The sequence below is a fragment of the Hippopotamus amphibius genome, chromosome 9 (assembly GCF_030028045.1).
Source record: "Hippopotamus amphibius kiboko isolate mHipAmp2 chromosome 9, mHipAmp2.hap2, whole genome shotgun sequence".
In the NCBI taxonomy this organism is placed as follows: Eukaryota; Metazoa; Chordata; class Mammalia; order Artiodactyla; family Hippopotamidae; genus Hippopotamus; species Hippopotamus amphibius.
The window spans coordinates 134,739,291-134,751,726 of NC_080194.1; the positions used below are offsets into that span (position 1 = coordinate 134,739,291).

Sequence of the window (12,436 nt, forward strand, 5' to 3'; positions counted from 1 at the left end):
TTGCCGAGTGCCTTTCCTGTAATAATTGAGTTCTCATGCTGGAATGAACGGTCCTCTGATTGCAGGTTCAGCGTCTGTGGCCGGATAGCGATCCTTCGCTTCCCCGACACCGTCAAGCAGATGAGTAAATACAAAGTCGTCCTGTCCTCTCAAGACAAGGACAAGTCTTTGGTCACCGTGGAGACAGATGCTCAGGGATCATTCTGTTTTAAAGCAAAACCAGGGACCTACAAAGTCCAGGTATGATGAGTTTTATTCTGTTTCAAGTATTTGAAAAAAAACCACAATGATTTAAAATGGGTTATTTTATTTTTTATCTTTATTGATGTGGATCATCTTTAAAGTCTTTACTGAATTTGTTACAATATTGCTTCTATTTCATGTTTTGGTTTTTTGGCCCTGAGGCATGTGGGCTCTTAGCTCCCCGACCAGGGATGGAACCCGCACCCCTTCACGGGAGGGCTAAGTCTTAACCACTGGACTGCCAGGGAAGCCCCTAAAAAGAGTTATTTTAAAATGGGGTTAGGGAAGGAGCATTTCCATTCCCAACTTCCTTATTTTGAAATTCTTATGTTCCTGCCTGTCACAGTAGGTAGAGCAGACAGGCAACCGGTTTGAAAGTGATGCAACAGGCCTTGCTCTTTTCCAGTCCTGATGTTTATTAGGGGTTAGTATCAGGCTGCAGGCACGCCTCCTCCTGCTCAGCTTCTGGCTGCTGTAGAATATCCATGGGTCCGCAGGGGAGATCAGAGCGAATTCTGTTAATGGCAGCTCGATAACATCCACAGAACATGGCTTCTGGACCCTGAGGCCAAAAGGGCGCTTTCCTTTTCCTGCTTTGCTATGAATTGAAGACGCTGGGTAGGCACCACCTGATTTCTCCATCCAGGCAGGTGGAGAAGCGGGGGAGACCCTGGCCTGTGGTCTCACCACCAGGGTGAAGGCCTGAGCGCAGGTGGAGGCAGTGGGCAAGAGACAAGACAGAAGTGGAGGTCAGGCCACGCGGTCTCGGCGGGTCTCAGGCTCCCACCCATCAAGGCCACTGCTGCTCCCCCTCCCTGGGGAAGACCAGGGGTTGGGGGAGGGGAGGGAGCTGGGAAGGGTCCTTCTAAGACTTTGCTCTCCTCTAGGGCCAGTGGGACCCCCCCTGCTGTCTGAGGAGATGGGGTGGGGGCACAGCCTTCCCCTGCTTCCGCAAACAGCATGCTGTGGGGGTTGACAGCTTTCCCAGCCAGCCAGCTTCTTGTGACAGTGGCCACATGAACGAGCCTTCCAGAGGCACGATCAGGGACTTTTCCAGGGAAGGGCAATTCCGGAATTGATCCGTACTAGGGATCAAAAAGGCGACCCCTGCCTCCTCTTCCAGTCCCTCTTGTGAGCCTGAGAAAGGCACACAGAAATGAGGGAAGAAGAAATGGCCCCGTTCCACTGATGGTCACGCATGTGGCATCCACACAGTCACAGCTCGTGTCATGAGGGGCCTCAGGCCAGGATCGGGATCTGGGATTTAGTATGCTTGCCACCCGGGGTACACATGATTGATGACAGCTCTTTGTGTACACCCTGGCACCGCTGAAGGCTAGTGTTCTAGGTGTGATTAGGAATGTGTTTTCTTCATACCGGCTGTATGCAGATTTGTTGTGATTCTGTAACTAGGCCTAGGAATGAACCGTCTTCATCCTTCAGAATCCATTTGGCCTTGGGTCCAGCTGGATGTTCTGATGCCCTGTTGGCCAGGGAGCACAGCCCTGATGCAGCCGCTGACCTTGTCCTGTGTGCCCCGCAGGTGATGGTTCCTGAGGCGGAGACCAGAGCAGGGTTGACGTTGAAACCACAGATGCTGCTTCTGGCTGTGACAGACAGGCCCGTGATGGACGTGGCCTTCGTGCAGTTTTTGGCATCAGTTTCTGGGAAAGTCTCTTGTTTGGGTAAGATATCAACTGAAAGCAAGAACAGATAGTTTCAAAGCAGTGGGCGGGGAGAGGTGGGATTTTGGTGAGCTTCTCCTCATTGGGTGGCTGGACGGTGACAGCAGAAGCTGCTCCAGGAGAGTGGTGTCTGAGAGTCTGTGTTGTGTGCAGTTCTTTCTGAAAAATTGTGGCAGTCACCAGAAACATTTCTCTTGGAGTAATTCTGCTTTGGCTCCCAAAAGAACATGTGGGTTTCTTTTTTTCCCCCTCTGACTCTGAAAGGAAGTGGGAGCTGGGCCCAGTTTTCAATCCCAGCTCTGCCGCTTACCAGTATGAGACTGTAAACATTTACTTGCCCAACCTCAGTTTTTCTTCCATATAATGGGACTACTGCTACTCTCAGAGGGCTTTAATGAGGCTTAAGTGGGTCATGTAAAGAGGCAGTGTAGCACAGTGATTAAGATCATAGACTCTGGAACCAGACTACATGGGCTTGAACCTTCGCTGTGTGACCCAGGGTAAGTTACTTAACCTCTCTGTGTGTTGAGTCCCTCATCTGTAACGTGGAGAGATGTTAATAGTACGTGCCTCACAGGGGTGTTGTGAAGATCAAATGAGTTGTATTTGCATAGCCGTTAGGGGCACCTGGAACACAGCGGAGCCATATAAATCCTTGCCATTATTAGTAATATTATTACAATGATAAAGGCCCCAGTTCTATACTTGATATGAAGTGGGCATTCAGTAAAGTTTTATCACCTTTCTCTGTTTTAATCTGGCTCCTGTTGATGCTCCATAAGTATTACTTTCCCTGATGCAGTAGATGCTGGGTGGCTTCATTGTTTGGTTCCGATGATTTGCATGGGGGGAGACTCCTTAGAATCAAGTAGATGCGTGTTAGCTTTGAAGGACTCCTCCTGGCACCACTGCCCTCAGGGGCTAAGGGGTGGCAAGCAGCACACAGAGGTTGAGGGTTCTAACGGGTGCTGCGGTTCAGGAGGCAGTCAAGTGAGGCCCTGCATCTTTTCTCTGCAGACACCTGCGGTGACCTGCTGGTGACCCTGCAGTCCCTGAGCCGCCAGGGCGAGAAGCGGAGCCTCCAGCTCTCCGGCAAGGTCAACTCGATGACTTTCACGTTTGATAGCGTGCTGCCTGGAAAATACAAAAGTAAGAGCAGAAGGCAGCACTTGCTATCTTTCTAAACTTTCTAGAAACCGGCTCTCAAGTTGCATCCCAGCTGTGCAGTTGTACTTATGTAACTCTTCTTTGCCTTTTGACCTTGAACGTGCATTATTTAGCCTTGGTCAGTGATGCAGGAGTTGAGACTCTGTGAACTAAGTGCCATCTCATTAGGACGACCCACACACTTCTTCTCGCGCCATTTCATTTCTAAATGCTAGAAAAGAGTGTGAAATAAGTACACTGATTTGTTCTACCATTTAGCAGTGTGTGAGCGAGGCAGCTTCCTTCATCTCCCTGAGACTCAGTTTCCCCTTCTGAAATAGGAGTCATAGGACCTTTCTGCAGAATATAGGACTAGTGAAATCTGGTCTGGGAAGCCCCTCGCACCGTGCCTGGGAAGCAGAAGGTGCTGGCAGATGTTTCTGTCTTCCCCGCCTTTCTCGAGAAGCTGCGCGTTGCCTGCATTTTGGCTCTGTCAGAGTTCAGCTGGGAGCTGCTGGTGGTGGATAGCCTATAAAGTAGGCTGATTTTTCTGGGGAATTATATTTTCTATTATGTCAGGTGTTGGCAAACCATACCTGAGGGCAGCTGCCTGTTTTTATGAATAAAGTTTTATTGGAGCACAGCCACGCCCCCTCGTTTGTGTATCAACTGTGGCTGCTTGTGTGCTGCAGAGGCAGAGCTGAATAGTTGAGCCTGTGAGGCTCGCAGAGGTGAAAATATTTGTTCTCTGGCCCCTTACAGGAAAAGTTTGCCAACCCCTGAATGTCTCACTTGTAGTCTGGTCTTTGGCTCCGTTGAACTTCTCTCTTGGTGATTTTTTTTTTTTTAAGAACTTTTATTGAGATACAGTTAACAGACAATAAACAGCATATATTCAGAGTGTACAATTTGGTATCCCAATTTCCCAATTCATCCCCCCCATCCCTCCCCACTTTCCCCGCTTGGTGTCCATGTGTTTGTTCTCCACATCTGTGTCTCTATTTCTGCCTTGCATTTCCTCTTTTATAGTTGTTAGCATTTGCCTTATGTATTGAGGTGCTCCTATATTGGATGCATATATATTTATAATTGTTATCTCCTCTTCTTGGATGGATCCCTTGATCTTTATGTAATGTCCTTTCTTGTCTCTTGTAACATTTTTTATTTTAAAGTCTATTTGATCTGATATGAGTATTGCTACTCCAGCTTTCTTTTGATTTCCATTTGCATGGAATATCTTTTTCCATCCCCTCACTTTCAGTCTGTTTGTGTCTCTAGGTCTGAAGTGGGTCTCTTGTAGACAGCACATAGAAGGGTCTTGTTTTTGTATCCATTCAGCCAGCCTGGGTCTTTTGGTTGGTGCATTTAGTCCATTTACATTCAAGGTAATTATCGATATGTATGTTCCTATTGCCTTTTTCTTAATTGTTTTGTTTTTGTTTTTGTAGGTCCTTTTCTTCTCTGATGTTTCCTGCTTAGAGAAGTTCCTTTAGCATTTGTTGTAGGGCTGGTTTGGTGGTGCTGAATTCTCTTAGCTGTTGCTTGTCTGTAAAGCTTTTGATTTCTCCATCGAATCTGAATGAGATCCTTGCTGGGTGGAGTACTCTTGGTTGTAGGTTCTTCTCTTTCATCACTTGAAATATATTGTGCCACTCCCTTCTGGCTTGCAGAGTTTCTGCTGAGAAATCAGCTGTTACCCTTATGGGAGTTCCCTTGTATGTTATTTGTTGTTTTTCCCTTGTTGCTTTTAATAACATTTCTCTGTCTTTAATTTTTGTCAATTTTACTACTGTACATCTTGGTGTGTTTCTCCTTGGGTTTATCCTCCCTGGGACTCTCTGTGCTTCCTGGACTTGGGTAGCTATTTCCTTTCCCATGTTAGAGAAGATTTCAACTAGGATCTCTTCCAATATTTTCTCAGGTCCTTTCCCTCTCTCTTCTCCTTCTGGGACCCCTATAATGCGAATGTTGGTGCATTTAACATTGTCCCAGAGGTATCTTAGGCTGTCTTCAGTTCTTTTCATTCTTTTTTCTTTATTCTTTTCTGCATCAGTGATGATCACCATTCTGTCTTCCAGGTCGCTTATTCACCCTTCTGCCTCAGTTAATCTGCTATTGGTTCCTTCTAGAGTATTTTTCATTTCAGTTATTGTGTTGCATATCTCTCTCTGTTTGCTCTTTAATTCTTCTAGGTCTTTGGTAAACTTTTCGATCTTTGCATCCAGTCTTTTTTCAAAGTCCTGGATCATCTTCACCATCATGATTTTGAATTCTTTTTCTGGAAGGGTGCCTATCTCCTCTTCATTTAGTTGTTTTTCTGGGGTTTTATCCTGTCCCTTCATCTGGTACAAAGTCCTCTGCTTTTTCATTTTCTCTCTCTTTCTGTGGCTGTGGTTTTCAGTTCCACAAGACGAAATACTGCTGATACTGCTTGATACTGCTGTCTGCCCTCTTGTGGAGGAAGCTATCTAGGAGGCTCATGCATGCTTCCTGATGGGAGGGACTGATGGTGGGTAGGGCTGGGTGAGCAGAGCTCAATAAGACTTTAATCTGATTTGGTGGGCAGAGCTCAGTAAAACTTTAATCTGCTTGTCTGCTAATGGGTGGGGCTGTGTTCCCATATTGTTGGTTGCTTGGCCTGAGGCTACCCAGCACTGGAGCTTACAGGCTCTTTGGTGGGGCTAATGGTGGACTCTGGGAGGGTTCACACCAATGAGCACTTCCCAGAACCCCTGCTGCCAGTGCCCCTGTCTCCTCGGTGAGCCACAGCTGCCCCCCACCTCTGCAGGCAACCCTCCAACACCAGCAGGTAGGTCTGGTTCAGTCTCCTGTGGGGTCACTGCTCCTTCCCCCTGGGTCCTGGTGAGCACACTTTTCTGTGTGCTCTCCAAGAGTGGAGTCTCTGTTTCCCCCAGTCCTGTGGAGGTCCTGCAGTCAAATCCCACTGGCTTTCAAAGTCTGATTCTCTGGGGATTCCTCCTCCCGTTGCTGGACTCCCAGGTTGGGAAGCCTGACGTGGGGCTCAGAACCCTCACTTTAGTGGGTGGACTTCTGCAGTATAACCATTCTCCAGTTTGTGAGTCACCCAACCAGCATTTATGGGATTTGATTTTAACACGATTGCTTCCCTCCTACCGTCTCATTGTGGCTTCTCCTTTGTCTCTGGATGTGGGGTGTCTTTTTAGGTGAGTTCCAGTGTCTTTCTGATGATGATTGTTCAGCATTTAGTTGTAATTCTGGTGCTCTTGCAAGAGGGAGTGAGCACACGTCCTCCTACTCCGCCCTCTCTTGGTGATTTTAATGGCCATTGGTTTCAGTTTTTCTTTAGCAGCTACTTACGCCCAGCATGGCTCGTCCTGTGTATATACCCACACTCACACGTGTATTTGTTGGTGTGTATGTGTGTATAGGCTCACACACACAATTCATCAGCACCGTTTCTGGGGGTCTTCAGGGAGGCTGTGTGCTCTGTGCCCACGTGGGTGTCTGTGTTGTGTCCTTTGCAGTCAGCATCCTGCATGAAGATTGGTGCTGGAAGAATAAGAGTCTGGAGGTGGAGGTTCTGGAGGACGACGTGTCAGCGATCGAGTTCAGGCAGACGGGCTATATGCTGAGATGTTCCCTTTCTCACGCCATCACTCTGGTATGTGGGTTCTCTTATTTGGAAAGACACTCACCTTTTGGAGAGTGAGAAGGACTGGCGTGCTGAGGGTAGTATCAGCACAGTCAGGTTGGAGATCCTTTTCTGCCCCTCGACTGACCCATCGTTTACGGAAGGCACCATCAGGAAGCATTCTAAGTCCCTTAGTGGGAAGATGCCTTTATTGGGGCGATTTCCTTGTCTTGGCTCCACGTTGAATTCTAACCTTGACTAGTGATCTGGGGAAGTCGTTGACGTGGTGCAAAGCTCGTGGGCTGTGTAGCCTCGGGGAAGTTCATTTAATGTTTGTGAGCCTCAGTTTTCTCCTCTGAAATTGAGGTCATAATACTCACTCCCCAGGGTCGCAGTGAGGTTTAAGTGAACCTCTTACGTGTTTGAAGTTTTCCTGGCATATACTGCTATTATACATGAACAGATGCGGCTGAGGACAGAGTCGGTTATTGTCTTGTAGTCTCTGCAGCTGGATTGGCAGTTACCCAGTGGGTTTCAGGAAAGGGAGCACCTGTGTAGACCTATGTAGACCCCTTCATGAACTGTATATAATTTCTTGACCTCCAGCAATGGCAGATGTCATTGTTAGGTCTCAGTGGAAAAATGGAGGCAAATGACAATCAGGTGACTGCTTATGGTAGACGCTGGAGGCAGCGGCACTGGTGTCTCCACGGCCAGTTGAGTGCTTGAACCACTTAACTACAGGGGCTCCACAAACAGCTTTGTTACAGGGCAAGGGCTGATTAATATCCAGTCGAGAAAAGTGACAGGCATTTAGGAAACCATTCCTTCCCTTAAATCCGCCAGTGGATTTCTGTTTCCCTTAGAGTAAGATCCATATTCCTTAAGGACGGCCAGCCTTAACCCCCACTAACCTCTCACCTTTCCCCTCACCCTTTTCCCCTCGCTGGGCCCTGGCACACTGGCTTCCTCCAGTTCCACACCAAGCTCGGTCCCTTCTCTGGGCCTTTGCACATACTCTTCTCCGCCTGGAATGCTGTGTCTTCTCCACAACTGAGCACAGTTGCTTTTTCATCAGTCAGCCTGAAGCCCCCATGTTAACTGCTCAGGAGGGGCTGTCCCGCGGCCAGGCTGACAAAGCCTCTGTGGTGGCCACTCTCTATCCTGCTCCCTGGCTATTTCCCTCTAAGCTCTGTTACCTCCCAGCTGAAGTCTGCTGACTTCTTTGTTGAGTCCATGGATTTTCTGTCCTCCCATATTAGAGTGTAAGCCCCTCTGTAAACAAGAGCCGTGGCTGCAACCAAGGACCAGCCTTGGGTCTGCCGCATAGCAGGTGCTCAGTAAATATTTGATTGAATGAAAAAGATCACACATTTTTGTTGGAAGTTTTGGAAGGTTTTTAATTTTCCTGTGGCACCCAACTGCTCAAATGATTAATGGGCAAAACAGATGACTGGTTCAGAAACAGAAATATTATAAATCATCTGGGTGTCTCCTTCTCCCCTAGTAAGTTGTTGTATTGGCTTTGGTCCCTTAGGAGTTTTATCAGGATGGAAATGGACCTGAGAATGTGGGGATTTATAACCTCTCCAAAGGCGTCAACCGATTCTGCCTGTCCAAGCCCGGTGAGTCTGGAAGGATTGATGTGCTGCGAGTGAGAGAAATGGAACGGCACCAGAGGGTGGTTTTAAAGGCGTTTTTCCTGATCTTGGTTCAGTTTGCATCAAGCTATCAATTTTGGTTGTGGTTAGCTCCTCTGGAGGGAGCAGCGTTTTTAAGCAAAGAAATAGAGCTGGGGGTTGGCACGTGTTCCCAGGCTTTTGGGTTTGAGTTGGGTCCAGACCACTGGGCCCTTTCACTTCTAAGCATATTACACCATCAGCCCGTAACCTCTCCTGGTGAGTGATCTTTTTAAGGTAAAGATTGGGTCATCTCCCACCTGGCTTAAAATCCTTCACTGGCTTTCTGTTTGTTAATGACTTTATTGAGATGCGATCTGCAGTCCATAAAATTCACGCATGTAAAATGTACAACCATCATTATAATCCAGTTCAGAACATTTTCCTCTCCCCAGTAATATCCTTCCTGCATGTTTACAGTTAATCTCCATTCCCAGCTGTAGGCAGCCACTAATCTACTTTCCATCTCTATGGGTTTGCCTTTTTGGACATTTCATATAATGAAATCATGCAATACTGTGATTTCTTTTGGCTTCTTTTGCGTAGCACAGTGTTTTTGAAGTTCACCAGGTTATAGCAGGTGTTAGTAATGTGTTCCTTTTTATTGGTGAATGGTTTTCCGTTGCATGGGTGTATCACAGCTTGTGTATCCGTTCGCCAGTTGGTGGGTTTTTGAAGTGTTTCCAGTTTGGGGCTGTTACGAAGACTGTTGCTGTGAACGTTCACATGCAAGTGTCTGTGTGGACGTCTGTCGGGTAGGTACCTAAGAATGGAGTCCCGTGGTGAGGAGCTGCCAGAATGGTTTCTGCAGGGGCTGTGCTTGCCATTTGCCGTTCCCACCAGCCATGCCTGAGGGTTCCTGTCTTCCCACATCTTTACCAACACTTGTTACTGTCTTTTTGATTTTTAGCCGTCCTGGTGGGTATAATGTAGTATCTCGTGGTTTTATTTTGCATTTTCCTAATGAATAATTCAGTGACTTCTCTTGGTTCTCAAGATAAAATACAGTAGTCCCCACTTACCCCCAGTTTCACTTTCCACAGTTTCAGCTGGTGTGGTCCAAAAATATTAAATGGGGGAATTCCAGAAATAAACAGTTCACAAGTGTTGAATTGCATGCCATTCTGAGTAGCGTGCTGAAATCTCTCACCATCCTGCTCTTGTCTGGCCAGGGGATGTGAATTGTCCCTTTGTCTGGTGCACCCGCGCTGTATATGTTACCCACCCATTAGTGTGGGTGAAAACATAGTATGTAGAGGGTCTGGTACTATCCACAGTTGCAGGCTTCCCCTGGGGGTCTTAGAATGTATACCCCACAGATAGGGGGTATTCTGGTACAAAGCCCTTAATCAGACCTTGCACTCCTATAGCATTTAGCTCTACCTGTCCCTCTCTGCTCCAGCCACTATCCTGTTTTAATCAGGATGCCGTTGGCTGCAAGTAACAAAATCTGTACAAGAACTCCTGACCAGTAGGGGGTAATGTGGCTCAGTAACAAAATCTGACAGCATCTGGCAGGCTTCAGCAGCTGATAGGTGCTAGGGCTGGTGTCTTTGTGATTCTTTTAGCCCTTTCTCTTTTATTTCTTACCTTGTATTTTCAAGGTGCCTACGGTTGCCCCAGGAAACAATGTTTAAGGCGGGAAGATGAGGAGAGGGGCGGGCAAACATTTTCCATGCCGCATCTTCCAGGAAGCTTCCTTTCTGTCTTACCGGCCAGAACCGTGTCACAAGGCCACTTCTAGCTGCAGGGGAGCCTGGGGCGGTTACATTTGCTGCCCGAGGCTGGGCGCATTTTCACCCTAAACATAAGCAGGAGCTGGAATCGAGGCAGGAAGGGCAGCTGTTAGAGAGGCAGCCTGCAGGTCTATGGTCCAGATGCTGTGCTCTGCCTCAGTGCCTTCCCCGCCCCCACCCCCCGTCACCCAGCTCTGCCTTCCCACCTGTCAGTTCTTGGTTCCGATGTTGCTCCCCAGGGAGGCTGCCCGCCCAGTGCCGTTGAGCGCTCCCTGCTGTGCTCGTGCCCACAGTGCCCAGTCCTCCCCCACCCCCCTGACCGCACCCATCACCCTTGGTGTGGCCGTCAAACGCGCTCTCTGTAGATGGCAAGCCCCATGAAGGCAGGGACCATACCTGTTCCCCACTGGGTACCAATACCTGGCCCAACACCTGGCCTGAGTGTTGTCCTGTCAATGTTTGTCAAATAAAAGAACAAAGGAAATGAATGAAGAAACCTAATAATTTTTTTCTACTTGTGGCTGCACTGAGGCTTGATGAGTGTGACAGAAGCAGCAGAGGGGATCTGAACTAATTTCATGATTTGGTCGGTCAGTACTGCCAAAATGTTGCTTAAACCACATTGGGGAGAATCTACCGCTAACACTTCGCTCCTTCCTGAAGCTGTTCTTCCGGCAAATGACGTCATATGCCCCTCACGTGAGTGCTGCTCCGCGTGAGCGCATGGCGTGAAAGTGTTTTCTGCAGTTACTTCGTACTCTTCTGGGCCTTCCCCTGCCCCGTGTCCCTTTTTGGGAATATTTATAGGAGGAACTCTGGGCTGTGGCTGTCTTTCGGGTCTTTAACAGAATCTGTTGAGTAGACAATTCTGTGTGATTCGCAGTAGAAGTGTACTTCTTGTTCCTCCCCGGGCACGTGTCTGTTAGCGTGGTCTGTGCAAACAGGAAGTTGTGGAAAATGAAGACCCTGACTCTGAGTGCGCCTTTAGGTGGATCGGGTTGTTGGTGAGGAGCCGTCGTAGGCATTTTTAATCCCGTATTGCATGGGATACGTTGCGAGTGAGAGGAGCTGCCTTAGGATTTCAGGTGTTGGAATTGCTCAGCATCATAGATGCTCTTCTCTGAAAATTATTTTTGATTCCTCGCTGCAGGCGTGTACAAGGTGACCCCGCGCTCCTGCCACCGGTTCGAGCAAGCGTTCTACACCTATGACACGTAAGCCGGGCGCTGACGGCCCTGTGGTGTCTGTGTGTCTTCTGTGGAGGAGAGTGAGCGTGAATCTCTTCTTCAGTTATTTCTGAGAACAAAGGAATTTTCTGTATGTTTTCTGGAAGCGGTAATGTTAGGCATTGAAAAGAATTTCTAGGTAAGGATTTTAAGACACTTGGGTAAGTTACTGAGGAAATGAAGATGGGGTCTCTTTCCCAAGAATTCTGCAAACCCAGGACAGAAGGCAGTGATTTCGAAGTGGTTTAAATACAATGTTTGTTGAATCTTCCAGCCCCATTGATGGGAATTTCTCAAGCTCAAGTCTACCATTCTTCTATTTCTACAATTGCTTGTGGGTTTCACTGGGGATTGGAGGTGTAAACTTTTGGAGTGGAGAATCAGTTTCCTCTTAAAGCCTCCTGAACGTATTTCAGGAGCTCTTTCCTGCCAAGCTAAGAACAGTTTCATGTAGTGTATTTCAGGCTCAGGAAGGTCGCCCATAGAGGGTGTTGTCTGCGGTCCTTTGAGAAGCACGAGGTGATGTGTTGGTGTCTTCTTTCCACTTCCCTGATTTATAGGTCTTCACCCAGCATCTTGACGTTGACAGCCATCCGCCACCACGTGCTGGGAACCATCACCACTGACAAAATGATGGACGTCACTGTGACTATCAAGTGAGGCTAGTGTCCGTGCTGGGCTGGGCGTGGGAGGCTGGTGGGCGAGGCCTTCCCTCCCAGACGCTCTGAGTATTATTTTTGATTTGCTGTCTCTAGGTGTATGTAGACGGCCTTCCCTCTTATACTTCTGTGGCATAGCTGTAAATTCACAGCAGCCTTGATCCTTTCCTTTTACGATTCAGGAATTAACTGTGGATGAGGAAGAGCCTCCTGACAGCTCGTTTCAGTGTCTTAAACTTCTGTTTGAACTCTTTACACTTCCTGCCTTTGCTAAGGAAAAAAAAACTCTGGTTTGTTCACTGTATTTCAAGTGTTTTAGCAAATTCAAAAAATAAATTGCCTGTTTCTCTTTAGACCCTTTCTTGAAGGCTTGGGAAATAGAGATGACACCTTATATGAGAAGGGTCGTGAGAGAAAGTGTATGAAAGGCAGTCTCTCGCTGAGGGTCA

At 47.7% G+C, this 12,436-nt stretch overlaps 1 protein-coding gene across 1 annotated transcript in view; it reads left to right on the forward strand.

Annotated features, from left to right (window-relative positions):
• LOC130860479 (BOS complex subunit NOMO1) overlaps window positions 1–12,436 on the forward strand; it is a 57,081-nt gene that overhangs the window by 22,997 nt on the left and 21,648 nt on the right. The window contains exons 12-18 of the mRNA XM_057748759.1: window positions 66–240; window positions 1,787–1,928; window positions 2,946–3,077; window positions 6,581–6,717; window positions 8,225–8,312; window positions 11,253–11,316; window positions 11,889–11,984. Coding sequence (XP_057604742.1) covers window positions 66–240; window positions 1,787–1,928; window positions 2,946–3,077; window positions 6,581–6,717; window positions 8,225–8,312; window positions 11,253–11,316; window positions 11,889–11,984 — 834 coding nt within the window. The remainder of the gene's footprint in view (window positions 1–65; window positions 241–1,786; window positions 1,929–2,945; window positions 3,078–6,580; window positions 6,718–8,224; window positions 8,313–11,252; window positions 11,317–11,888; window positions 11,985–12,436) is intronic.